Here is a 25,927-nt window from a genome sequence, read left to right as displayed (position 1 = left end):
GGCATCCCCTTGGGCAGCTGGACACTAGGGGCAGCAGACACGTTGGGACAACGGCAGCCAGGATGCCTCAGGAAAGGCACAAGGGGCTCCGTACCAACCTGCCTACCCTTGGGGACAGACCCGCCCTGCCCCCCACAAACACAACAGACACCGGACCAAACATCAACCAGGAGTCCTCGATCCAACAACCCTAAGACAAACAACACATGTAAGAGCGGGGTCTTCTCCGGCCAGGAGAGCAGGAACACGGCGGCCGTGGAGCCACCCAGGGACAAACCAGTTCGGCCGTGGCCCCGCAGCCCCGGGGAGAAGCGAGGACCAGGCGCACACAGCCATCTTCAAAAGCCACGGCCACGGAAGAGCTCCCGCCACGGACGCCGGCGAGCGCTGGCGGGGCCGCAGGCGGTGGGAGCCTCTACCCTGGGCCCCATCCATGGGACCCAGGGCTCTCCCGGCGCCTGCACTGGCTGTGGTTTGGCCCGCCTCACGTCAAAGCAGCATCATGACCAGCCCCCTACAGCCCTGTGCCACCTCGGCCACGACTCAGCCCAGATCACAGGGTCCACCAAGTGACCGGCCCCCAGCACCTCCTCACACCCCGTCCTCCCCATCTACCACGAGGCACCCATGGGTTTCAAATCAAGTTTAATAAATAAAACAGCAAGGAATTCAAGGCAGTTCTCACTTCACAGTGTGGTCCTTGGTGGGGTGAGGGAAGGTCGAAGCCAACTCTGCAGACGGGCTCGATCCAAAACCCTCTCCTGGCGACACCGGGGTTGGGGAGCGCTGCCCTGGCCCCGTGGAGGACCCCACTCCAATTTGTAAACAGAAACATAAATAAAACGGGGGAAGCTGGGAAAGAGAAGGACCAGGACCCCAAACCATCGTGCTGGGGAGCTTCAACAGAAGAACGACCCACAGGGTCAGGGGAACGGACTGGAGCCAGCCCCTCGGGGCTGCAGGCAACGGTGCCTTGGTACCAAGGGGGATGTAGGTCACCTGTCTCCTCACCCCCACACCCGAGGCTGCTCCGGGCTGGAGAGAAGGAGGCGGGGGGGGGGGGGGTGGCGGGGCGTAAAGTGCGGCGTTTCCTGAAGTGGAGAGCAGGGTGGAGGTCTAGGGCGGGCGCGGCCGACGTCGAGGTATATGGCTCTGTGCCCCACGGGGTTTGGCACCGAGTAGCAGCTGCCCACGACCCCCGGGCTGGGGCAGCCCATGACCCCGCCAGAGGCAGGGAGACGGAGCCAAGCGGAGTGCTGAGGGCGCCCGGGCGGAGGCTGCTGGTGGGGGCAGCGCCCTGCCCCATCTCCCCACCTCCCCAAGGGAGCAGGGACACCGTCCTCGCCTCTGCTGGCTACACGGGGCCGGGCCCTCCGCCTCTGGCCGCCCACCGGGTACCGCGCCGGGGGCAGCAGCCTGGACAGCACGGACAGTGGGGCCGGGCACCGAGGGCGCCAGGCTGTGTGTGAGGGCAGGGCAGGCCCGGCCGCCGCACGCCATGTCCTTGCTGCGTTCTGGAGCAGAGGAGGCGCTACCCGAGGCCCACGAGGAAGGGAAGGGTCGGGAAGACTGGCGGAGGCAGGCCCCGCGGTGGCCCCACGTCCAGTCCGGGCCACGCACGCCCGCCTGCGGCCAGGGATCAACAGGTCATCACGTTACAGCTGCAGGAGAGACCGAGAAAGGGTCAGTGCGGTCCCACGGACGGCACAGCCTGGGTGCCGTAGGCTGAAGCCGTGGCCCCCGACCTCGCCCCCCCAGCGGACCGTGTCTTCGCTAGTGCTGGTGGACAAGCTCCCCGGAGGCAGCGCTGTCCTGGGCGCCTGGGGAGGGCTGGTGGTGGGCACAGGGGTGGGAGGAGCCTGGCACTGGCCCCATTTGTACCTTTTTGGATTTTGAACCATATGAATGTATTACCTAGTCAAAAAAATAAATAAGCCAAATTAAAAGTAGAAAATAAAAGTAAAGAAACCAACCGAGGCTGCTCCATGTGGCCAAGCCATCCTCGGGGCACAGCCCTCCCCTCTCCACAGAGCAGCCCGAGGCTGACGGGGACCCGGGGCAGGGGGACCCAGGGCAGGGGCCGCACTCACTGTGACAGGGGCTCCGAGTGCAGCCCGGGGGCTGGGCACGCTGGGTGGGCGGCCAGGAAGGGATTCACGTCCCCAATGCCGATGAGTCCAAACTCGGTGACAGACAAGGCCACCTGGGCAGGAGCGACAACCTCCTCGGCCTCTCTGTTCACATCCACGCGGCTGGCGATGAGGGGCAGCTCCTCAGGGAGGGCCCCAGGCAGGGCCAAGTCCACAGCCAGTCTCGGGCTGCTGCCAGGCTCCGGAGGCGCCGTGGCCGGGGGGTAGAAGGCTGGCTCCACCAGGCCGGGGGGCCGCCTGGGCAGGGGCATGGCTGGGGGCGCTGCCAGCTGCTGGAACGGACACGGCCCCGGATCCGAGGGCGGGAGGCTGTCGGAACTCTCCCCAGGCTCACCGACACTGCTGGCCACGCTGGCCACACTGAGCAGCTCTGCGAGGAGAACATAGCTGAGGCAAGGCCCCCAGAGCACCCACGCCAGCTCCCCGGGGACCCAGCCATCCCAATGAAGCGTTCCCGGCTAAAATCACACTCATGCCTTCAGGCTGCCACCGACACCGGGCTCCAACCCGACCTCTACAGGTCCGGCCAAGCCTGCGGACCCTCCACACGGAGGTGCCATCGCCAGGCATCACACACACACAGAGGAAACCTGTCATACAGACACAGTGCGCCTAGGCTAACGGCCCCAAACTGGGAGGCTATCTTGACCAGAAGGCAGCAGGTTCAAAGAAATTCAAACAAAAGAGAGTAAGAGAAGCCTGAAGGCAAAATGCACGTGAATGTGAAACGTCAGACACTTCTGTACGCACGCACGTGCGCTAAGCAAAGCCAGAAGTAGGTGGGGGCTGCCCCCTTTAAGCAAATCGCTGAGCTGACCAGATTCCGGCACAATCTAAACCCGAGCGTGCGGCAGACTCAGAGCTGCGGTCCTCAGGCTTACCTCCGTGCTCAAGGGCACAAACTCCAGTCCCGAGCCGGCCCTGTCTTGCTCCCGTGTGGTCCTGAACCCAGATGCCAGGGAGCCTCTGACACCCCCGTGCCCTCCCACGTGGCCCCCAGGGCCACAGGACACATGGAGTACCCTGTCACGCAACAAGCCAGCAAGTCCTCGTGGCCACTCACGTATGACACCGCATGGACCACTCTCTGGGGTAGAGCCCAGGGGCCCAGATGAGGGTACCAAGGAGAAGAGGATACCCCCACGGGCAGGGACCTGCCCCATATTCTCACCTGTGTGCATCCGTGCCAAGGGGTCCTGCTCGGAGCCCAGGCCGTCAGCTGCAGGGGGCAGGGGTGGCGAGGAGCGGGGGCGGCCAGTGCCATCAGGGTCACTGCTGTCCAGGTCCTGCTCTGCATCCCTGTGGGGAGAGCGCAATGTGAAGGGGAGACACCTGCCCGGGACGCCCACCCTCCCCACCCTCCCCACCCCGGGGCCCTGGGAGCCCGCCGCACGCACGTGGCTCCCGACGGGCCGTATTTCCTCCGGCCTAGCCTCGTCTGCTGGGAGAAGTAGTCGTAGCGCTCCGATTTCTTCCACAGGTAGTAGTACTCCACACACTCACCCACAGACCGTGTGCGCACCTGCGGGATGGGAGATGCGTCACCTCGGCCCCAGACAAGTGGAGATGGTCCCAGCACCACCACGCTTGGTCAAATCAAGACTCCGCCTACAGCCCCCGCCACCGGCTCCCAACCCGCCTGAGGCACATCCCCTCGCCTAAAGCAGGACGGCACCCGTCTCAAAGGCCCCCCCACCTACTGGCGTGGACCTAGCACCCTGTCCTTCACTTCAGGTCCACGTGTCCGGTATCCACCTTCCTCGCCCCCGACCACAAGGTCCCAGAGACAGCGGCATCACCCCGCCCCTCACAGGCAGCAGACGGGGAGAGACAACCCCTGGTGCAGACCCCGGGACAGACCCCCTGCCCAGAGGGGACAGCGTGTGAGCCCACGCTTCGCACTGACAGTCTGCGGGAGAGTTGTTCACAAGGGCACACAAGCCGTCAGAGGACACACTATGCTTCTGGGAACCCAACTCAAGATCGTATTTACACCACGACACAGAAAACCCAAAAAATTCCTCATGCGTAAAGTACCCTGGAAAAGGGGCCACAAGCATGTGCCCAGCGTGCAGCCGGACCCCAAATGCCAAACCTCCTAGGGTGGAAGATAAATCACAGAGACCCAATGACCACCCCAGGGAACACGCTCCGTGACTCTGTGACAGTGTCAACCGCCACAGGAGGTGACCACACCCATCGTGCTGCCTGCTGACACGGGGAGCCATCCAGCCCGACCCCGCGCACCTGGTGCAGTTCTGACACGAACGGGACCTGTGTGCCAACTCCACTTCAATCAGAAAAAGCTCGGAGAAATCTAATGATTTGGGGCATCTTCCCACTTTGGAGGTTCTCCCCACACCCAGCCGGCAACGGCACAGGAGTCCCCGCACTGTTTGCCAGGATGAGGGACGGGACACTGGGGCCCAGGGAGGGCCTGGAGAGCAGCAGGCACAGGCCCACATGTGATCTATCTGCTCGGTGAGCCCCCTCAGCACACATGTCCTGCCGGAGTCCAGTCCTCCGTGGTCTCCCCGGGGCTGGCTCCAGCAGAGCCTGAAATGCATGGACAGGGAGGCCACAGCCATCACCAGGGTGGGTGGGCACGAGGGGAACAAAGGCACTGTGCCAATGACACGGAAGTGGCTAGGGCCGTGGCGGAAACAGCGCACAGGGAACCACGTCAGGCCACGAGGCACGGAGCCAACGCCGCGCTGGGCCCAGGCTGCTGAGCATGGTCCATCCCCATAGCAGCCCCAAGCAGGCCCCTCCATCACCCCCAAGCTCCTGGGAGAAGCCACTGAGGCCCACACGTGAGCCCACTTTCTGCCAGGGCCTTCCCGACTCCCTACACTGCCCGGAGCTGTGAGAAGGAGCCACGGACCCCAGAAGGACAGGATGAGAGGAAAGGTGTGGTGGGGGAGCCCCAGGGAGATGGACGGAGAGAAACTGAGACAGAGCCACAGGAACACGCCAGGCACGCGTCCCAGAATGCAGAGCTGAGGGGCCAGGGCGCTGGGCATCATGCACGGAGCCACAGGCAAACGGCCTCACCGTGGGACGTGCAGATGCCGACGGTGACCCAGGCCTAGGGTAAGGCAGGAGCACCTGCGGTCAGCAGCGCCCCCTGTCATCGTCTGCAGCAGACGGCAGAAGGACCGTGTCCTTTGAGGAAATCAGGAGATCGGGGCTGCGAGTAGGGTCACGGTTAAGGGGTCGGCCCTGCGCCAAGGAGATAGCCAAGCCAGGCCAACGGACCTCAAACAGAAAAGACTACTGACATTCACCCCAAAGCAGCGTCTGGAGCCTTGGCTTTGGGGACGGGAAGATGGCCCAGCAGGCATCAGCAGAGACCAGAACAAGACATCGAGGTGTGTGTGGAGAGTAGAGGTGGGCACTGGGGCTCGGCCATGGCTCCAGGGAGCCTGCCCTGAAGCCGGCAAGGTGAGCTGCACCCACTGTGGGGGGTGACGGGTGCCTGGTCTCCTGAACCCCTCCCAGCCCCAAAGCGCCCCTGGGAGACCTGGCGGGAGGAGAGAGGGCGGTGTCCTCACCTTGTTGGCCTGGATCAGGTGGAAGTTCTTCCCGTGCACTCGGAAGCCATGCTCAAAGTTCCTGCACTCCTCCTCGCTCCAAGCACAGAACCCATCTGCAAGCAGAGGCAGAGCACCGTGGCATCAGCGGCAGCCAGGACACGGTGACAGCGAAGGGCAGGGAGGGCCGCGGCCACACGCTCACCTCGGATCACCTTCACGTTGAACCGCAATCTCCGCAGGGCCTCCTCTGCGTTGAAATTGCATTTCACCAGCTCATAGAGCGCCTGAGGAGAAGCCACAGACTTCCCGCCTGTTCACCTCACCCCACCCACCCCACCCACCCCAGAAAAACAGCCAGAGGTGTTCACACGACCCTGTGGGGCAGGGACACCAGGGGGCAGTCACAGCACCCTCCAGAGACAGGGATGTCACAGGGCGGTCACACCACAGGGGCGGGGATGGGGGCATTCAAGCCAATCTTAGGGACGGGGACATCGGGAAGGTTCACAGCACTCAGGCGGGAAAGTCGAGAGGGTTCACACCACTGTCAGGCTGGGACGAGAGGGTTCACAGCACTGTCGGGCTGGGACGTCGGGAGGGTTCACACCACTCTCGAGCTGAGGACATCAGGAGGGTTCACAACAGTCTCAGGGGTAAGGACGTCGGGAGGGTTCACACAAGTCCCAGAGTGGGGATGTCGGGTTAGGGTTCACACCACTGTCCGGCGGGGATGCCAGGAGGGTTCACACCACTCTTACGGGGAAGACGTTGGGAGGGTTCACACCAGTTTCGGGTGAGGACCCCTCAAGAGGGGTCACACCAGTCTCAGGGGTGGAGATGTCAGGAGGATTAACACCAGTCTCAGGGGTGGTGAAGTCGGGAGGGTCACACAAGTCTCGGGGGTGGGGACATCAGGAGGGTTCACACTACTGTCAGGCTGGGACGTCGGGAGGGTTCACACCAGTCTCGGGTGAAGACGTTGGGAGGGTTCACACCATTCCCAGGAGCAAGGATGTCGAGAGGGTTCACACCACTGCCGGGACGGGATGTCGGGAGGGTTCTCACCACTCTCAGGGTGAGGACGGTGGGAGGGTTCACACCACTGTTGGGCTGGGACGTCAGGAGGGTTCACACCACTCTCGGGGGCGGCAATGTCGGGAGGGTTCACACCAGTCTCGGAGTGGGGACACTGGGGTGCTCATACCATCACTTCCCCCACAATGAGGATTTCTCATTTGCACTTGCCACCATCACATGACCGCTGGGCAGGACCTTCACGGCAGTCCTCCCCACTGCCCTCCTGGGGTGGCCCTGCCATTCCCCATGCCTTCATGCCTGACCCCCTCCCCTCCCGCCCCTGCACGGTCCCCACAGACACCTGAGCCGTTGCCCTTCAACTCAGGACGCTCCGGCGCTGTGCACCCGGGCGACAGCCCCACCTGCTCACTGTCTTTCACCGCTTCTCCCTCTGGGAGCTGCGACCCCGCCATCTCGTGCCACCTCCGTTTCACCGCCCGGTACAGGAACTCCTCCACCTCCCTCTCAGGAAGGACGTTGGGGTCCCAGAGAAGCTGGTCATCATTCTCATGGACTGTGGACAGGGAGGGCCGCGGTCACGCCACGGGCACGCCTGGGGCTCTCCCGCTCCCCCCGGGACAGCTGTGTCAGGAGCGCCCGCCAGGACACTCCCGGGGGCCCCGCCTGGTTCCCGCGCAGCAGAGAAGGGCCACACCCAGACCACCGATGACGGCACTGCGCGCCCAGGCAGCATCGTCCACCCCAGAACCCAGGCCTGGTTTAGGGTCTGGAAGCCCATAGGCACGAGGGTGAAGGAGAAGAAAACAAGCAGCCCCGGAGCACAAAGGAGCGCTCGGGTGTCCGCCGCCGGCAGAAGGGAGCACCCTCACCCAATAAAGGGCACCCGGAGCGGCCTACAGCCAAGGACGTGCTACGTGGGACACGGACATATCCCCCAAGTCTGGGAACAAGCCAATGCAGTCGCTCATCTCTTCTCGCTCCGTCTGGGAGGTGTCACCAGCACAACACGGCCAGGAAAGGAGGTCAAAGTCGGGAAGACTGCAAAGAATGACGTCAAGCCATGGTTCACACGTCACACGATCACACACACATGAAAACGCCAAAGAACCTACGAAGCACTGACATGGAAAAGTGAGTCTAGCAAACTCACCGTGCGCAAGACCAACGGAAACGACAAAGTGCATCTCCACTAAGAGAGACCCGCCGACGTGACATTTTTCTGAAAATCATTCGCACCAGCACAGACGGGCCATGAGGCGCGTGCAGGCCTGCGGCAGAAACACCACCACCGGTTTCAGGAGGGGAACCGCACACAGTATCTGCAGGGGTCGACGGCGTCCCCATTAAGGACGACCCACAAGTAACCTCGCGGTTCGGCACAGCCCTCATCGAAATCGAGCCACCGACAAGCTCATGAGCGGCTTGTACGGATGCACGACCAGGCCCGAGGCTGGAGCACAGACCTCGTCTCCAACACCACAGCGCGGGGCCAGCCAGGTCCCACGAGAGACCAGCGGGCAGAAGCCCAACATACGCACGTGCGACGGGCCACTTGGCACGGGGACAGAGGCCTCCTGACCCACGCCCCAACCACACACTCGACGTGCAAGCGAGGCCGCGCGCGGCGGGGAAGGTGGCGGCAACGGCCTCTGCAAGGACGCCTTCGCGGCCCACATACGCGGCACGGCCGGAGCAAACGCTAACGACCAGAAAGCGGTGCCCACAGCGGCCTCGTGTCCAGAGTGCCGGAGGGACGCCCACAGATCGGGATGCAGAGTGCCGGAGGGACGCCCACAGATCGGGAAGAGAAAGGCGATCCCACTTACGAGTGCAGAAAGAGCCTCAGGCAGGGGCCTGAACGGACGTCTGCAGCGGCTGGTCAACCAGGTCCCAGAGACTCGCCAATTACAGCCACAACGCGACCCCCCTCCTCAGCTACAGACCCCGCAGCGTGTGTGGGACGTGCACCCACAGGGCCGCAACTCGCAGCACCCATCCTAGGAGGGGCGCGGACCCACTCGGAGCCGCACGGAAACACCCGTACTATCAACCACCAGCACAACGGACACTCCAGGACACAGCACACCACGACCACAAGGCCCCTGTGCCACACGGACGGATTTAACCTCTGCTGGGGGGCAGACGGACACCTCGGGACCAAGGACTGGCCATTCCCTGGAAGAGGAGAGGCCCCGAGGCTGGGGCTCCAGAAGGTCTGCACGTGCTCAGACTCTCGAGGGAGCGGCTAGGAAGTGTGCACGCCTGCCCTTTCCTGGGGGAGGGTGTCACACGCCCTCAATTCACAGAGACTCACCCCCCGGTTCCATGACCCAGCTGACCGGCACCTTCCTGCCTCCCCCCACCACCGCTTACAGCCCAGCAAGCACGTGCCGCCAAGACCACGTCCCAGCCTCCAGCCCCGGGCCTCCGTGTCTCTGCGGAGGCCTGGTCTCCTCCATCCGCCCCCCTCGCTGCCAGTCTCAGCGGCTGAATCATCCTGGGAGACTCCTGAGCCCGGGGTGCCGGCCCCAACCTGCAGGGCCTGTGGGGCCAGGAAAACAAGACTCGGCTCAACAGCCCGACGACTTCACTCCCCATCTCTTCACCTGGAAGCAAACATGGCAGTGCCTATCTCAAAGGACAACAGGCCTCACTCCGCGTTCCGGTGGGGACGTCAGGTTGGGGACGCAGAGCACCTGAGGACAGCACACGGCAGGCGGACACCGGTCGCTGAAGGACACCTGGGACGAGGCCCAGACACGGCAAGACCCGAGCGGGGAAAGGTGAGCGCGCCCGCAGAGGTGAGGACAGGGGCCTGGGCGGGACAGGGTGGACGGAGCCGGGGGCAAGGGGAGCTGAGGACAGGGGACCGGGGTGCTGGCTGCACTTGGCGGCAGGACCACACAGCTAAGCTGAGGGACAGGGAGCAGGGAGGGGATGCCGCCAGGTCCTCCTGCCCCTCAGATTCCCTCCAAGGATTGGGAAATGCTCCCGGAGGCAGGCAGCCAATCCCTTCCCAGCCAATGGGGCTCTCGTGTCTCCTCCTCCCCGTCTCCCACAACCACCAGGCCCCACTTACATTTCTCACCATGGCGGTCCAACTGCAGGCTGCTGAGGTCGGCTTGGAACTGAGGCCCAACCATGATCTCCTGTAAAGGCAAAGGCCCGAGACAGTCTGGGCTGACGGGGGCCCCAGGGTGGCCACCAGAGCCCAGGGCTCCTCTGTGCCATCTGCCCACAGACCAGTCCTGGGGTCCTGAGCACGAGGGGCAGAGGAGAGCGTGGGTGGGTGTGACAGTGTCTATCTGGTACGGCCAGTCTCGGGGCAAGGCGGGGTGAGGCCTGAGGACCCCAGTTTGCTGAGGTCCAGCCCAAAGGCCGCAAGACGGGAGCTCGGGCCACAGCACAGGGCCGGAGCTGCTACGGAAGTCCCCAGTCCCCAGCCCAGCTCAGGGGTCAGAGCCACTCACCTTCTTACACTTGTTGGCAGGAAGGGGGTCCTCCTCCGTGTCGGACGATGTCGGGGAGCCACGCTCTTCGTCTGCATTGGCCAGGAAGCAAGCTTCCAAGAGAGGAGAGCAGCTGAGTTGCGCCCATGGCCCTGGGTGGCCCACCCAGGCTAGCGGGCCCTGGGGCATCTCCCTACCTCCCCCCGACTCTCCGTTCCCCAACCCCTGCACTGTGTCCTTCCTGAGATGGAGCATGGCCCACCTCTGGCCAGACAGGACTGTGCAACGGGCACGGGACTGGGGACTCAGGAGGCCGGCCCCATGGCGGTCGCCACCCCGCCAGGTCCTGAGCCTCGGCACCTTCTGCGGCCAGCCATGCAGGCGGCACCGGCAGCCAGGGCCAAGGGGAGGATGGCCTCCAGGCACTGCCCCGGAGCCGACAGACCTGCAGTTTCAGGAACCAACCCACTCCCTCCTCAGTCAGCCACCGCCCCTATGGCTCCGCTCACAGGTCACCGGGAAGGCAGCAAGCCCCAGGGAGCTCGGACTGAGGTCAGGGCGCCCTCAGGGTGCAAAGCATCTGGGCACACGTGCGTGGCCCCCAGCAGCTCAGGGCCCCCTCCCGCCTGCAGCCCCGGAGCCGCGCCTGGCCAAGGGGAGGGCAGAGAGACACCTACATCCACTCTGGCTGGGAAAAAGGTCGGAGGCCTCATGGGAGGTCACGGATGGAGTCAGGTCATCGGCTGACGACTGGGTCTCTTCCTCTTCTTCCCCTGAAAGCAAATCCTTCGCTATCTGTTCCTTTTAACAAAAAAACAGAAAGAAAACCTGTTTGTGGTTTGTTTCCACAGGTTCAAGAAAACAGTCACAGCAAGTAACGGCGCAAACACGGTGACTGACACCACAGGCCCACTCCGGACACCCGCATGTCTGGGCCATCCTTCCCCCTCTGACAACGGAGAGGCCGGGCACCAGGGTGCCAGCGAGGGGCCCCTGTGAGCCCAGCCTTGCGGGCTGGGAACGAGAGTCCCAGCTCTCCCCATGGAGCAGGTGGTCTTCCCCTCCGGTGACGAAGCCCGCCCCACTGTCCCCTGCCCCGTCGGGACCCGGAGAGCGGAGCCGCCCCCTCCTCCTCCTCGCTGGTCTCCATTCCGCCCTCCCCCAGCCCCAGCCCAAGGCCGCTCTGACCTGTCCTCCCGGCCCTGCCCCCATCCACTCACCTTGTCCAGGGTCATGTCTGGGAGGTTGGCGGTGGTGTCGCTGCCCTCGCTCTCCCGCTCTGAGACGGGGTCTGAGGCCTCGTAGCCGTAGAGGGCGAGCAGCTCGTCCAGGGGCATGTCACTGCTCTGCGGGGGTCAGGGCTGTGTCAGGAGAGGCTGCTCAAGGTCACAGCAGCCACCCCAGCCAGACCCCGGTCCTGCATCCAGAGACCCCCAGCCCCGTGGAGAGGCAGGGACCAGACACCTGCTCCCCAAGAGCCCTGCTCTGTGCCCCCTGTCCCCAGGCTCAAAGGCCACGGCAGGCCTCCCCACTCCACAGGGCCCGGCCCAGGCTTAACCCCAGTACGGAGAAGGCCTCAACGTCTGCAAAGCCAGCATGACACGGGACGTCACTCCATCAGAAGGGAAACATGACCAATGTCCTGACCAACAAGAAAGGGACAGCTGGTAAAACCCAACAGCCACGTCGGGTTAAAAGAAGCCCTCAGTACGAGCAGGGAGTGGTCTCCAGCCACACGGACGCAACAGAGACGCGGCGGGCCTGCCCCCCAGCACCCCCAGCCCAGCTGAACGAGGAGGGAGGCTGCAGCCCACCATGGGGCACAGATACAGGTGAGGCTCCGGGGACCCACGAAGCACACTGGGAAGGAGGACGGGCATGACCATCGCCTTCCTCTCCTCCTGAGCTGGCGCCATCCGGCCGCACCGTGTCCTCCCCCGCAGGACCCCATCAGTCCCCCGACATCCTCGCCCCTCCCACCTTCACAGGATCCCACTGACAGGGAAGTTCCTGACGCCTCCTGCTCTCTGTGCTTCTGCTGGGGGAGAACACGGGGCCCAGGGATCCTGGCCGGGTGCCTGGGACCCCTCCGCAGCGACGCTCCGGGGACTGGACAGCATTATTCCAGCTCTCCAGCTTGCGCGCGGGCTGACGGAGCAAGTCCCAGTGGCGCAGCACCCCACAGTCCAGGTGAGCATCCCCTCCTCCCAGGGGCCCTGGGCCTCGCTCCGGATCTCACTCATGCGCTCCAGACGCCATTCTCCTTTCCCACGTGAGGAAAGGGGGCGCTCGGGGAGGGCCAGCCACAGCCCAGAGTGCCTGAGGGTCCCGGGGGCAGCGGCCCCGCTCTCGCAGGACACACGGGCTGGAAGGGGGCGATGCGGGGGCAACGGGCCTCCTATCTGGCCCCACACAGGCGTCTCCTCCAGACGACCAACTGTGCCTGCTGTAACTGCAAAACTCAGGCTTTTGAGCAAAAAACTTTAATTTTGGAAAATCTGGATCCGACAACAGGAGCTTGGTAAACCTGCAGTATCGTTTAAGCTGATACAGAACAGCAGTGTTTCTGCCTTTATCTTGGAAATTATATTCTTTCTTAATCAGGTTTTGGTTTTTTTAATTTAAATTCAAGTTAGTTAACACATAGTGTAGCCTTGGTTTCGGGGTAGAATTCAGAGATCTGTCAGCTGCACAGGACACCCAGGGCTCATCCCCCACTCGCCCTGTCCCCTCCCCCGCCGGTAACCCTGCTCGTTTCCTGGAGTTAGCCGTCTCTTATGGTTTGTCTCCTGTCTTCATCTTACTTTCTTTTTCCTTCCCTTCCCCTATGTTCATCTGTTTTGTTTCTTAAATTCCACATATGAGTGACACAGCATTTATCTTTCTCTGATTTTAATCAGTTTTTTAAAATTCTATCTGAAGAAAACCTAGGAGACGTACTTAACTAATACATGGCTAGTTTTAGTTTTTGGTTAATTTTGAGACGTTTTAAATTCATTTTAAACTTTTCAAAATGCTTTTTTTTCTAAGAGAAGACTTCTGTCTTTGGTTATAAAACCAAAGTGGCACCAAGTGATAACGTGGCACCAGACTAGGAAGACGCCCCGTGATGACTGCTCATAAAAAGCTCCCAGCACCTGAGACCCGTTTGGTGAAATCAGTGCTGACATTGCCATGAACTGAGAATTCACATGCTAAGCCACTAACCCCAATGTGACTGTATCTGGAGACAGACATTGCAGGAAGAATGAGTGCCACCGGACGTGAGGGTGGGCCTCTGATCCAGCAGGGTCAGGTCCTTGAAGAGACCCGGGACAGCGTGCTCGCTCCCAGCCACACAGAGAGAAGGCAGCCACGGGTAAGCCGAGAAGAGGGCCCTCAGCAGAAACAGCCCTGCCAGACATGAACGCGGACTGCTGGCCTCCACGGCTACGTGGTTTAAAGCCCCCCATCCACGGTACTAACGAGTGGTTTCCTAGATTTTGTAGCGTGAGCTTACGTTTGCAAGAAGGGTGGGCTGGAGAACCCGTATGGGGCAGACCTCTCACCATGCAAGAGGTAACAGGATCACACGCGGGGAAGAGCCACCCCAAGTTCACCACCACCGGGTTCCAACGCAACCACGTCCAGAAAGTTCACAGGACACGGCTGCAGAAAGCACTCTGCAACCACCATACCACTTACTGGATGTGGACCCACCTTGTCTTAGAAGGTGGGTGACTATCTCCCCTCATCCAGGAACGGCCAGATTCATACTTCAACCAAAAGGACAACAGATGAACGTGTCTGCCTTAAAGACAGCAGCTGGGGTCTCACGTCTGCTTCTGCATTTACAGAAATAGAAAGCTATTCCACTCTTCTCCCCAACCTGTTTTGGGGTTTTCTTTTTTTAAAGATTTATTTACTCCAGTTTCAGTACTTTTTTTTATTTAAACTCACTTTAGTTAACATATAGTGCATTTTAGTTTCAGAGACCGAGTTTAACGACTCCTCAGCTGCATATACCGCCCACTGCCCACCACATCATGGGCCTCCTTGGTGCTTGTCACTCGGCTAACCCATCCCCCCACCCCTCGGTTCATTTCCTAGAGTTAAAGAGTCGCTCATGGTTTGCCTCCCTCTCTGATTTTTATTTTATCCTCTCTTCCCCTATGATACTGTTTTGTTTCTTAAACTCCACACAAGTGAGGTCATATGATAACCATCTTTCTCTGATTGACTTATTTCACCTGCACAATACCCTCTAGTTCCATCCACATCCTTGCAAATGGCAAGGTTTGGGGGGTTTTGATGGCTGCATAGTATTCCACTGTAGCTATGGACCGCATCTCCTTTATCCGTTCATCTGCTGAACAGCATCTCAGCTCTTTCCATAGTTCGGCTATTGTGGACGTTGCTGCTATGAACACTCAGGTGCACGTGCCCCTTTGGATCACTACATTTGTATCTTTGGGGTAAATACCTATAGTGCCATGGCTGGGTCATAGGGTAGCTCTATTTTCAGCTTTTTGAGGAACCTCCATGCTGTTTTCCAGTGCGGCTGCACCAGCTTGCATTCCCACCAGCAGTGTAGGAGGGTTCCCCTCTCTCCGCATCCTCGCCAGCATCTGCCATTTCCTGACTGGTTAATTTTAGCCATTCTGACTGGTGTGAGGTGGTGTCTCATCGTGGTTTTGATTTGTATTTCCCTGATGCCGAGTGATGTGGAGCATTTTTTCATGTGTCTGTTGGCCATCTGGATGTCTTCTTTGCAGAAATGCCTGTTCATGTCCTCTGCCCATTTCTAGATTGGATTATTTGTTCTTTGGGTGTTGAGTTTGCTAAGCTCTTTATAGATTTTGGATACTAGCCCTTTATGTGATAAAACATTTGCAAATATCCTCTCCCATTCCGTTGGGGTTTTTTTTGTTTTGTCCACTGTTTCCTTTGCTGTGCAAAAGCTTTTGATCTTGATCAAGTTCCAATAGTTCATTTACTCCAGAGAGAGATAACAGAGACTGAGAACACAGGGGAGAGGGGGAGAGGGAGAGAGAGAATCCCAAGCAGACTCCCCGTTGAGTGCAAAGCCCGACACAGGACTCGATCCCACCACGAGGTCAGGACCTGAGCCGAAACCACGAGTCAGACACTCAAAACCGACCACACCACCCAGGCATCCCCAACCTGTTTTTATTTTAGAAAAGTTGTTTTTTTATTTTTTTAAGATTTATCTATTTCAGAGAGAAAGAAAATGAGAAAGCAGGGTGAGGGGCAGAAGCAGAGGGAGAAGCAGGCTCCCTGCTAAGGAGGGAGCCTGATGCGGGGCTTGATCCCAGGACCCTGAGATCAGGACCCGAGCCGAAACCGAGACTCAGACACGTCACCAACCACACCGCCCAATCATCCCGATTTTTTTTTCATTTTCATAAACATCTGGTATTTCTATTAACAATACATTTACTGTATAACCTTTAAAAAGCTCTTTGAAATCCTCAAGAATTTTTAAGAACATAATGAGGACTCTGAGGCCAAAAAAGAACAGTGGGTTTAATGCCTGGAGCCCTAAAGCCCCAGGGGCACAACCGGGTCTGGCCTGACCCCCCACGACCTCAGCTCCTAGCACAGCACCTCGTGCTTCCCAGACAGACACACAGGCAGTGAGATCCGAACAGCCGGGGGACTGGTTCCACCAAAGGCAGCAACGGGGTCTGGCCCAGGAAGTCCCTCCCACACGAGGGCAGAGGGACCCGCTCAGCTGAGTACCTGGGCGATGAAGTCCTTCTCCAGCTCCCCCTCAGGCTTCTCTGGGCCTCCCGCGGCCGGCTCACACGGCTCCTGGAGGCCGTAGTTCTGGGACAGGATCTCCACGAGGTTGAACTGATGGTCCGCAGAGCCCATGGACACCACTGCAAGGAGACGGCACCGGTGTGAGCTGCTGGCCCCACGCACCCCAACCATCGCACAGGCCAGGGGACGGCCGGGGAGGACAAGCCAGTGGCCAGGCCGTCACCAGGGACAAGCCCCACAGCCTGTGGCCATGTGCACTCGTGTGCTCACGCATACACAGGGGAAGGGCTGTGTGTGCGTGAGGTGCGTGTGCACGGCTGCCCGTGTGCGTGTGTGCGCACTGGTCAGCACCACGCAGTCACGAGGGAGGAACAGCGGGACCGTGGAGAGAAGAGCACGGCCGGCTGACCGCACACACGCACGCGGGACGTGCGGGGAGCCCCTGGGTCTCCGTCACCGCAGACGCCTATGGCGGTGCAGGGAGGAGCCCATAGACCAGGCAGAGACGAGCACCGGGGCAGCGAGGCCCAAACAGCAGAAGGACCCGGCTCCCCGTCGGGCGGGGCCTCCAGCTCTGGGAACACGGACGCGCCCGCACACCACCGCACACCACCGCAGGGGCAGCAGGCCTGACAAGCGCCCGTCCTCCCTCCTGCTCAGCAGAGCCCCAGCCACAAGCCCCTGCACGGGCCAAAATGGGTGGCAGACGTGACCAGATTATCGGTCTTCCCACAAGAACCAGATGTGTTCATCTCTCTCTCCATTCTGGTCTTCGGTAAGTCACAGTTAAGGAAAACAAAGACAAAAGGGAGTGGCAAGGGCTCTGTCCACCCAGGCCAGGGAGCCATGAAGGCCAAGGCTGGCCTCCTCCCTCCTCCCGGGGCCACACACAGGAGGAGGGGGAGCTGCCAGGGGCCAGCTTGGGGGGCGGGGGGTACAGAGCGCCCAGGAAGAGTGCCCACCCAGCACCAAAACCCCATCTTCCTGCCTTGGCTAAGGTAAGTGCCTGTCAGGCCAGCAGGCCACCCCAGGACGGAGGCCCTCTGGTCCTCTCCTAGGCTGTCCTGCCGCCACCAGAGGACGAGGGGAGAGTCCCGGCCACTCGGCTCACACCCATCCTTGGACTCTGGGAGCCAGCACAGCGTGTCCGGCTCTGCCCAGCTGGGCGAGATGCAGTCTCTCACGACGACAGAGGCCCTGGTGGCCCTGCGCGGGGGAGGGGAAGGGCATGGAGGGTACCTGCTGCTGTCTGCAGGCTGGGCTCCCCAGGGCACAGGCTGTGAGCGAGGCAGGAGGCCACACCAGGGCTCTGCCTTTCCAGTGAGGAGGCCTGTGGAGGAAGAGAAGCAAAGTTGGCTCGGCGGGTCCCTGTAGGACACCTGGGAGCACGTACAGCACAGAGCCCCACTGCCCAGGCAGCCCCAGGAAGAGGCCTCAGCGGGGAGAGCCCCCCTTGACTTCCATGCGGAAACTGACAAACAGATCCCAAACTTCATAGGAAAAGTCAAGGGACCCAGATAAGCCAAAACCATCTTGAGGTAGAGCAGTTCCTGGTTTGAAAAGTGCTACAAAGCTACAGGAATCAGACCAGTGTGGCACTGACACGGAGCTGGACAGATGAGTGAAAAGGACAGACTTGAGAACCCAGAAGCAAACCCACCGTCTTACGTCCGACTGAATCTCAACAAGGAGACAGATCAGCTCCGCAGGGAACAGTCTCTGATAAATGGTGCTGGGACAACAGGAGGTCCGCGTGCCTGCTCACACTGCACGCAAGGGAGCTCAGAATGGACCCAAGACCTTCAGGGTGAGAACTCAAACCACAGAGCTCTTCGAGGAAAACACAGGAATAACCCTGTTTCCCTGGACACACGCCACGGTTTCTCAGAGCACCAAAAGCACAGGCAACAAGAGGAGAAGCACATCAACAGACGTTTCTCCCAGGAAGGACGTCAACGAGGAAGTGAGAAAAGTCGGGGTCGGCAGATCACGGAAAGGGACCTGCTATGACTCACTAACGGAAAGGCAAAACGGGAAAAGGGTCCAAACGCTTCTCCAGAGACACGCTCGGTGGCCGGTGAGCACACGGAAAAGGGTTCCTCGGAAGGAAGCCAAGCGGAGGGAGCGCAAGGCGGGCAGGCGCTCGGCGGCCCCGCAGAAGGCCAGCACGGTGACGGACCACCCAGCACGTCCACCGCTCGCCAGACATGAGGGGTCAGCCCAGCACACAGGTCACTCAGAGACGAAGTCAACCCAGCAAAGACAGACCCAGGACGGTGTCTGTGTCGGCCTGGCCCACGTCAAGGCAGGCGTAGGTCCCTGAGTGGGTGCCTCCCCCTCCCGCCCCCAGACCAGGTAGGGAGCAGCTCAGCCCCGAGCTCACCGGCACAGACACGCCTGACCGACCGGCCTGGTCTTCCACCAGCTCCCGCGCATCCAGCTTCCCATGACCTGGGGCCCAGACGGACTCCTAGTCCTTCTGCGTCATGACACTCGGTCCATGGGGACCGCTCTTCTGTAGAGATGGCCACAGGAGCCCGAGCCCTGCCCACCCCCGGGGTTACGCCCTGTGCTGCTCCTGCAGGACGTGTGCTACATGCGTCCCCCAACTGCGCTTACTTCTCTCTCTCTCGATCATCTGCACCTTGTCAATCTAACTCCCCGGGCACCCACCCGGAAACCGAGGAGGGGAGGGATGTCCAAGGGAGAAGGAACACACGGGTCCACTAAAGCTCTCACGTGGATGTCCACAGTGGGACCTTCACAAGAGCCAGAGATGGAAAGGACACAAATGTCTACCAGCCGAGGAAGACAAGCAGAACCATGAGCGTCCCCAGCCGCCAGCAGGAGCGAGGCCCCCATGCACTGCTCTAGGGACGGACCCCGAGCCCACGGTGCTCAGGGAGGGAACCAAACACAGGAGGCCACATGGGGTGTGAGTCCACGCGTGCGGCACGTCCAGATCAGGCTCATCCACGGACGGGAAGGGGGCTCGCGGGGGCCGGGGGTGGGGGAGGGGATGGCTGATGGAATGGGGCTGCTCTGGGGACACGGCATGTTCCAAAGGTGACCGCTGATGGTCACACAGCTCCAAATGTGCTGAAAAAACCACTGAACTCTGCACACGAGAACGAGAGAACCATACGAATAAACCTCAGCAAAGCTACCTGCGCACACGCGCGCACACGTACGTGCACACACGTACACACGCGCACGTACACGCACACAGGCATGCACACACGCACGAGATCTGAATAATAAAATCAACTTAGGGACATGCAGAAGGCTTTCTCAGGATGCCCTCACTGGATCTTTGAGAGAACCTCCAGCCCTCGTGTGATCCTTCTCCTCCCAGGAGAAACGAGGAGCCATAGCTCAGAGAGATCAGGTCGCTAACCCAGCTCACACAGCACAGAAGCCGCGTCTCTCAGGCTCTGACTCAGAGACCCTCTGCAGATGCGCCGCTGCACAACGGCACAGCCCGCAGCCGAGAGACAGAGCCCAGCCACCGGTACACAAGCAGGGCCGGCGGAGGCCGACGAGGACCACGCTGCAAAGGCGAGGACTACAAAGCCGGGTGGGAATGAGCCCCCGCTTCCCTGGGGGGTGTGAGGAGTGTGAGCACATGCGTGTGTGTGCGTGTGCATGCATGTATACCTGCGTGTGTGTGTGTGTGTGTGTGTGTACGCCGCCTCTGCCAGAAGCACGGGCCGCTCGGAGTGTGTGTGTGTGTGTGTGTGTGCATGCATGTGTACCTGCGTGTGTGTGTGTGTGTGTACGCCGCCTCTGCCAGAAGCATGGGCCGCTCGGAGTGTGTGTGTGCGCGTGTGCATGCATGTGTACCTGCGTGTGTGTGTGTGTGTGTGTGTGTACGCCGCCTCTGCCAGAAGCACGGGCCGCTCGGAGTGTGTGTGTGCGCGTGTGCATGCATGTGTACCTGCGTGTGTGTGTGTGTGTGTGTGTGTACGCCACCTCTGCCAGAAGCACGGGCCGCTCGGAGTGTGTGTGTGTGCGTGTGCATGCATGTGTACCTGCGTGTGTGTGTGTGTGTGTACGCCGCCTCTGCCAGAAGCACGGGCCGCTCGGAGTGTGTGTGTGCGCGTGTGCATGCACGTGTACCTGCGTGTGCGTGTGTGCACGTGTGTGTGTACGCCGCCTCTGCCAGGAGCACAGGCCGCTCGGAGCCCTGAGCAGGCAGGTCCTGGGAAGCGCGGCCCCAGGGTGGCCGAGCCCGTCGGGGGTGTGGAGCTGGGACCCAGCAGGAGGGGCTGGAAAAAGGCATGGAACAGAGAGCACAGGGGTCTGCTGCGGGCAGCCTCGTCTCCCAGGGAAGGGGGGGGGCTGTCATCAGTCCACACGGTGTGCACCCACGGGGCCAGCACCCTACGTGTCCTCTGAAATCACCCAGGCCCTCTCTAACCCTCCAGAATGCTGATCCGCAGCCTCCCTGGGCTCCCTTCCCCCCCTCAGCCAGGGCAGGCTTTCTGTCTCTAGCCACCAGAGCTCTAACAGGGGACACGGAGGGAGGGCAGAGTCTGGACGGCCTGTTGTCCAGGGGGAGCTGCCCCTGCTCCCATGCTGGACCCACCCACAGGAGGACCCCAGGAGTGGAAGTCTGCGGTCCCCGGCAGGGTCTGCAGAGGACGCGGCCCTCATCTGACACGGAAGCTCAAGCACAGGGGCAGAGGAACAGCTGGAGGGGCAGGAAGAGCAGCAGGGATGCTGCGTCCCTGTGAGGGGTCCGTCCGTCCCCAGGGGCGGGGTGGGGGGGGTCCGTCCGTCCCCAGGGGCGGGGTGGGGGGGGTCCGTCCGTCCCCAGGGGCGAGGTGGGGGGGGTCCGTCCGTCCCCAGGGGCGGGGTGGGGGGGGGTCCGTCCGTCCCCAGGGGCGAGGTGGGGGGGGGTCCGTCCGTCCCCAGGGGCGGGGTGGGGGGCGTCCGTCCGTCCCCAGGGGCGGGGTGGGGGGCAGAGGAACAGCTGGGAGGGGCAGGAAGAGCAGCAGGGATGCTGCGTCCCTGTGACGGGGTCCGTCCGTCCCCAGGGGCGGGGTGGGGGGCAGAGGAACAGCTGGGAGGGGCAGGAAGAGCAGCAGGGATGCTGCGTCCCTGTGACGGGGTCCGTCCGTCCCCAGGGGCGGGGTGGGGGGCAGAGGAACAGCTGGGAGGGGCAGGAAGAGCAGCAGGGATGCTGTGTCCCTGTGACCGGGTCCGTCCGTCCCCAGGGGCGGGGTGGGGGGTCCGTCCGTCCCCAGGGGCGGGGTGGGGGGGGTCCGTCCGTCCCCAGGGGCGGGGGTGGGGGGGGTCCGTCCGTCCCCAGGGGTGGGGTGGGGGGGGTCCGTCCGTCCCCAGGGGCGGGGTGGGGGGCAGAGGAACAGCTGGGAGGGGCAGGAAGAGCAGCAGGGATGCTGCGTCCCTGTGACGGGGTCCGTCCGTCCCCAGGGGCGGGGTGGGGGGGGTCCGTCCGTCCCCAGGGGCGGGGTGGGGAGCAGAGGAACAGCTGGGAGGGGCAGGAAGAGCAGCAGGGATGCTGCGTCCCTGTGACCCTGTGACGGGGTCCGTCCGTCCCCAGGGGCGGGGTGGGGGGGGTCCGTCCGTCCCCAGGGGCGGGGTGGGGGGGGTCCGTCCATCCCCAGGGGCGGGGTGGGGGGGCTGCTCGGAGCACCCAGTGGCCTCAGATCTCCAGGTTCATTCCCAGGTGACGAGGTTCTTCGAAACTCACCAAGGAACACTGACTTCATGATTCTCTTCCCTCCCCTGCCCCAACATCTGACCTCTAGACGTAAGCCCACCCTCAACAGTGGGATTCCCAGGCCCTCTACGTCCTCTGTTCAGAACACTCTGGATGTTTCCAGCAGAGCCAAAGCCACCCACTTTGCTAAAGTGGAAGAAAAAACAGGATGGGGAGCGGGCTAAAGGAATTTCAGGTTAGGGGAAAAAAAAACAGCAAGGGAGGAAGGAGAAAAGGAACGGTAGAGACGGGGTTCCAGAGGAGTGGGGAACCCAGGTCTCGATCAGGACAAGCGAGCTCTTCAGTCCTGTCTCGTGGGACCCCAATGGCTCAGATGCGGAGGCCAGTCACTAGGAGACTGGAATGCAGGGCCCTTCTCCCCCAGCAGCGTCCAGCTCCTCCCACGGCCCTTCCCAGCATAACCCACAGCGATGCCATGGCGGCCCCCACGTGCTCTCCTCCCACTGGGACGCGGGCATGCCTCCCCCTTCCAGAAGCAGAGTTCTGGGCCCCCTCCCTGGGGACCCAGATGGGCCTGGGACTTGGGGCAGGGGGCTCCCTGTGACTTAAAATGCAGCTCAGTCTCCATCGGGTATCGTCTGGGACAGTCACCAGCCGCCACGCTGTGAGGAAGCCCAAGCCACACAAAGAGGCCATGGGGAGGGGTCCCAGCCACGTGTGAGCAGGGACGCTTCCTTCCCCAGGGTCGGCTCCAGCCCCAGCCAGCAACCAAGGGCCACGGCGGCCACGGCGTGAGGGGCCTGAGTGAGGCCAGTCATTGTTTTGACACCATGAGTCTGACAGCGATACACAATGACAGCTAAAAGGAAGAGCCCCACGGGCCACGGAAGGCTGCCCCACAGTCCACGGAACACCTACGCGGAGCCAGGTGAGGAGACAGGCCCTGGGTGCGCCGCCGTCAATGGGGAAACAGGTTCTGCCTGTCCCCACCCACGCGAGTCACTAGTCTCACCAGAACAGAGAACAAACAAGCGGGAGCAGGCAGACACAGCACGGAGATGAGACAGAGAAGTCCCTCCAAGGACGAAATGCAAGGGAACCCAAGAGCGGTGTCAGGGGAGATGGCAGGGACCCCATCGCTGAGCCAAGGGTCCCAGGGAGGACGAAAGCAAGCCCTGCAGGACTTTAAGTCCAAGACCAAGACAGTGCCGGTCGGCCTTTCAAACACTCAACTGGTACCGTGAGGCAGACAATGCGCCGCAGCTCTCCCGCCTTCCCTCGTGGCGCTGACGGCGACTCCAGCAATGAGAAAACTCGGGCACCTGCTGGCAGCTTACAAACCATCGTCCTCACTGGTGAGAGACCGCTCGTTACCAGTGACTTCCTGAGGATCAGACACTCGGCCAAGACGTCAAGAGAACACCTGCCTCCAGGACACTCCCATTTCAGAGATGGGGGCACAAAGCTGTGGACAGAGTCACCTGCCCAAGGTCACAAAACATGGGAGGCTCCGGCACCGCCACAGGCGTCCTGGGCAGAAGCTGACCGTGGCTCATCACTTCAGACATCTCCACACCTGCCAGCCCTTTAGTGACCAGCCTCTTGGGCCCTTTAGGACAGGCACTGTGGGATCTGTGCTCACAGCGAGAGCCCCGGGCCTCGAAAAGAGCCAGGCACACGTGGAGTTCACACACGGACCTTCTCCTGGGAAACCAACACAAATTCACTCTACGGGGCACCAGCACACACAGTCAACAGGTGGGAAAGGGACACCCTGGGCAGAGGGCTGGCTCTGCAGGCTTCAGGGGCTCTGCCCCCCCAGCAAGTCAGAGTCAAGACCCACAACCCGCTGCTCAGCCAGGCAAGCGCACTCTCCACACGCCCCCGTGCCCCCGAGCCAGGAGCACCCACACACCCACCTGGCTTCTGCCTCTGATCTCCCAGGTCAGCTACCACCCCCAGGAGGCCTCCGCTTCCCTAAACGCCCCCTAAGGAAGGAGAACTGTCCAAAGACCCTTTGCAACCAGCCACCCAGCACAACTGGCTGCTGAGATCTAGCCTTGCACCCAGACACCCACACCCTCTTTGGCGCAAATGCAGGACCTGCTGCCGCCCCTCACTCGTGCGGGAGAACGGCCATTCCCACCGTGCTGGGCTAAACCCTAACCCCACACACAGCTCTGGAACCATGCAAAACACGCCCCGCACCTGCTGTGCCTGTCTGGGGGGGGACCCTGTCCTCTCCGGCCTCGGGGGCCTCGCCCGGCTCGGCAGGACCCCGTGCGGAGTCTGTGGGCCCTAACTTGGCGAGCCCAGACTGAAACGCCACGTCCTAAGAGTCCCAGTGCCTGGGCCCTGGCAGGTGCACCGTCCCCGATTCCCGCCGGGGCCCTAAGAGGTGAGAGCAGTCCGCCCTGTCTTATCCAACAAAGTCGGAAAGAGAAAACCGGGGAAAGCAACCCACCCCGGAGTGAAAGTTTTCCGTCCGGGTCTGACGTGACGCGCAGCTGCCCGGACGGTCCCGGTGAGCCCGACGGCGCGTCGCAGTCCCGAGCCCCACGCGCCCGCAGACCAGGCACCCTCCGCCTCCCGAAGCACTCCGGCCCCCAGGGTCTCGGGTGCGGGGTCCCGGGCCTGCTCCCCGGGCCCGGGGGGGCTCCGAGCAGTAAGGCCGGCCGGCCGCCCCGAGGAAGCCCCCACGCCCCGGCCGCTGCGCTCAGGGCTCCGTCCGCCCGGAGTCGGCACCGCGGGGGCTCGCGAGCGGGGTCCCGGCGGGTTGGCGCGGCGCCCCCACCCCGCGCCCCGGGAGCGCACTCCGCGAAGTTGGCGGGAGCGCGGGGACGGCCGCGCCGGGGGCGGGGGTCCAGGGCCGGGGCCCCCGGGAGCCGCCGGGCGGCGGGGCGCGCGCCCCCGCCCGCGCCCGCCCCGCCCCGCCCCGCCCCTCTGCACCCCTCCGCACCCCGCCCCGCGCTCCCGCCCCCCGCCCGCACATGCGCACTGCACCCCGCGATGTGGCAGGCGGCGGGGGGGGGGCCGGGGGCGGCCGCCGACGGAGCTCCGCGCCCCTCGGGCCCCGACGTGCGCGGCGCCCCGGGCCCAGCCTCCGCGCCCCGGGGCGGGGGTCTCCGCGCCCGGAGCCGCGACGCGGCCGGGCCCTGCGGCGGGGAGCGCGGGCGCGCGGGGGCGGGGGGCCGGCTCCCCCGGCCCGCTCACTCACCTCCGCCATGGCCGTGTGTGCGCGGGAGGCGGCGGCCGCGCCGGGATCCCCGGATGCGGAGCCGCGCGCTCATTGGCCGCCGCGCCCAGGAAGGCGGGGCCTCCGGGCGGGGCCGGGGCGGGGCCGGGGCGGGGCCGGGGGGCGCGTAGTAGGTGCGCGGAGCTGGCGGTGCGGGGCGCGCGGAGCGGGCGCGCGGACGGGGCTGCCCGGGGGCGCGGGCGGGCGGGCCCGGGGGCGCGGGCGGGCGGGCGCGGGTCTACCCGGCGGCGGCGGCGGCGGCGGCGGCGGCTGCGGGGCCGGCGGGCGCGGGCCCCGGACGGCCACACCTGCACGGGGAGCCCCGGCTTGGGGACGCAGGGCCGCCGGGCGCAAGTGCTGGAGCCGGGGTGGCAGGCGGGGAGCTTCTGGAACTTTCCGCACTTTTGCCCCAGCGAGGACCCGTCTCCTGGGAGGCTGGCGAAAATGCGCCTGAGCACGGGCTTGGAGGGGTGGCCGCCCGGGGCTCGGGGTAGGTCCCGCGGCCGGGGGGCATCGGAACCCGGGCCATCTGGCTCGGAAGTCCCTTGTCTCCAGTGTATCGGCGAGAGTCGAACCGGTGCCGGGCACTGGGGGAGACTTTGCACGTGACCGCGCTCACATTTTAAATTTCGTGAAACGCTTGGCGCGTCTCAGATTTCAGACTGACCAGGCCTGTGAGCATCAGGGCACAAGGTGTCCGGAGAGGGTCGCAAGGGTTGCAAAGAAAGCAAGAGAGGACGCAGGGAGGCCAGGGGGGAGGCCATCCGCCCGCAGAGAGGTCAGCTGCTGACGAGGGTGGAGGGGGGACGGGACCGGAGGTGGACAGTCTGGGAAGGTGGACCCCTGATGCAGTGAAGGTGGACGGGCTGAGAGCCCAGGTCCCGCGTGTCTGACTGGCGCAAATGAGTGGATGGTGGTTCCTACCAAGACTGGGGAGCTGGGAGCTCTGGAGCCTGGTCCTTCTCCCCCCCCCCACCCCAAACTATCGCCGGTGGAGCACTGAGATGTTGAGCCCCATCAGGCCGGATGCGGGGTGTGAGCATTATCCCAGCCTCTGAGAATCCTCT

At 62.8% G+C, this 25,927-nt stretch overlaps 1 protein-coding gene across 4 annotated transcripts; it reads right to left on the bottom strand.

The window, feature by feature from the left end:
- Positions 1 to 628: 628 nt before the first annotated feature.
- Positions 629 to 24,869, bottom strand: MIER2 (MIER family member 2). 4 transcript variants are annotated; one of them, XM_080828498.1, is made up of 15 exons: positions 24,843 to 24,869; positions 17,179 to 17,269; positions 15,916 to 16,058; positions 11,394 to 11,519; positions 10,851 to 10,974; positions 10,195 to 10,286; positions 9,804 to 9,873; positions 7,126 to 7,277; positions 5,889 to 5,970; positions 5,705 to 5,799; positions 3,548 to 3,672; positions 3,322 to 3,449; positions 2,091 to 2,520; positions 1,882 to 1,914; positions 629 to 1,661 (listed from the first exon to the last, which is right to left on the bottom strand). In XM_080828498.1, the coding sequence occupies exons 1-14, from the start codon at positions 24,849 to 24,851 to the stop codon at positions 1,911 to 1,913; spliced, it is 1,671 nt and encodes a 556-aa protein (XP_080684624.1). In that variant the 5' UTR covers positions 24,852 to 24,869; the 3' UTR covers positions 629 to 1,661; positions 1,882 to 1,910. The 4 variants fall into 4 exon arrangements, with proteins under 4 accessions (XP_080684624.1, XP_080684623.1, XP_080684622.1 ...); XM_080828497.1 differs by having other exon boundaries at positions 629 to 1,914; XM_080828496.1 differs by lacking the exon at positions 1,882 to 1,914.
- Positions 24,870 to 25,927: the final 1,058 nt, after the last annotated feature.

Source organism: Martes martes, assembly GCF_963455335.1.
Source record: "Martes martes genome assembly, chromosome: 1".
Taxonomy (NCBI): domain Eukaryota; kingdom Metazoa; phylum Chordata; class Mammalia; order Carnivora; family Mustelidae; genus Martes; species Martes martes.
The sequence above is the reverse complement of the archived record's forward strand: the minus strand, read 5'-3'. Positions and strand labels throughout refer to the sequence as shown.

What these genes read in the sequence shown, in the direction of transcription:
- MIER2 (XM_080828496.1), bottom strand. An exon ending in CAACGTGAAGGTGATCCGAG is followed by an intron (nt 5,800 to 5,888) that starts GTGAGCGTGTGG and finishes CTCTGCTTGCAG; the next exon opens with ATGGGTTCTGTGCTTGGAGC. An exon ending in TACGGCCCGTCGGGAGCCAC is followed by an intron (nt 3,450 to 3,547) that starts GTGCGTGCGGCG and finishes CTCTCCCCACAG; the next exon opens with GGATGCAGAGCAGGACCTGG.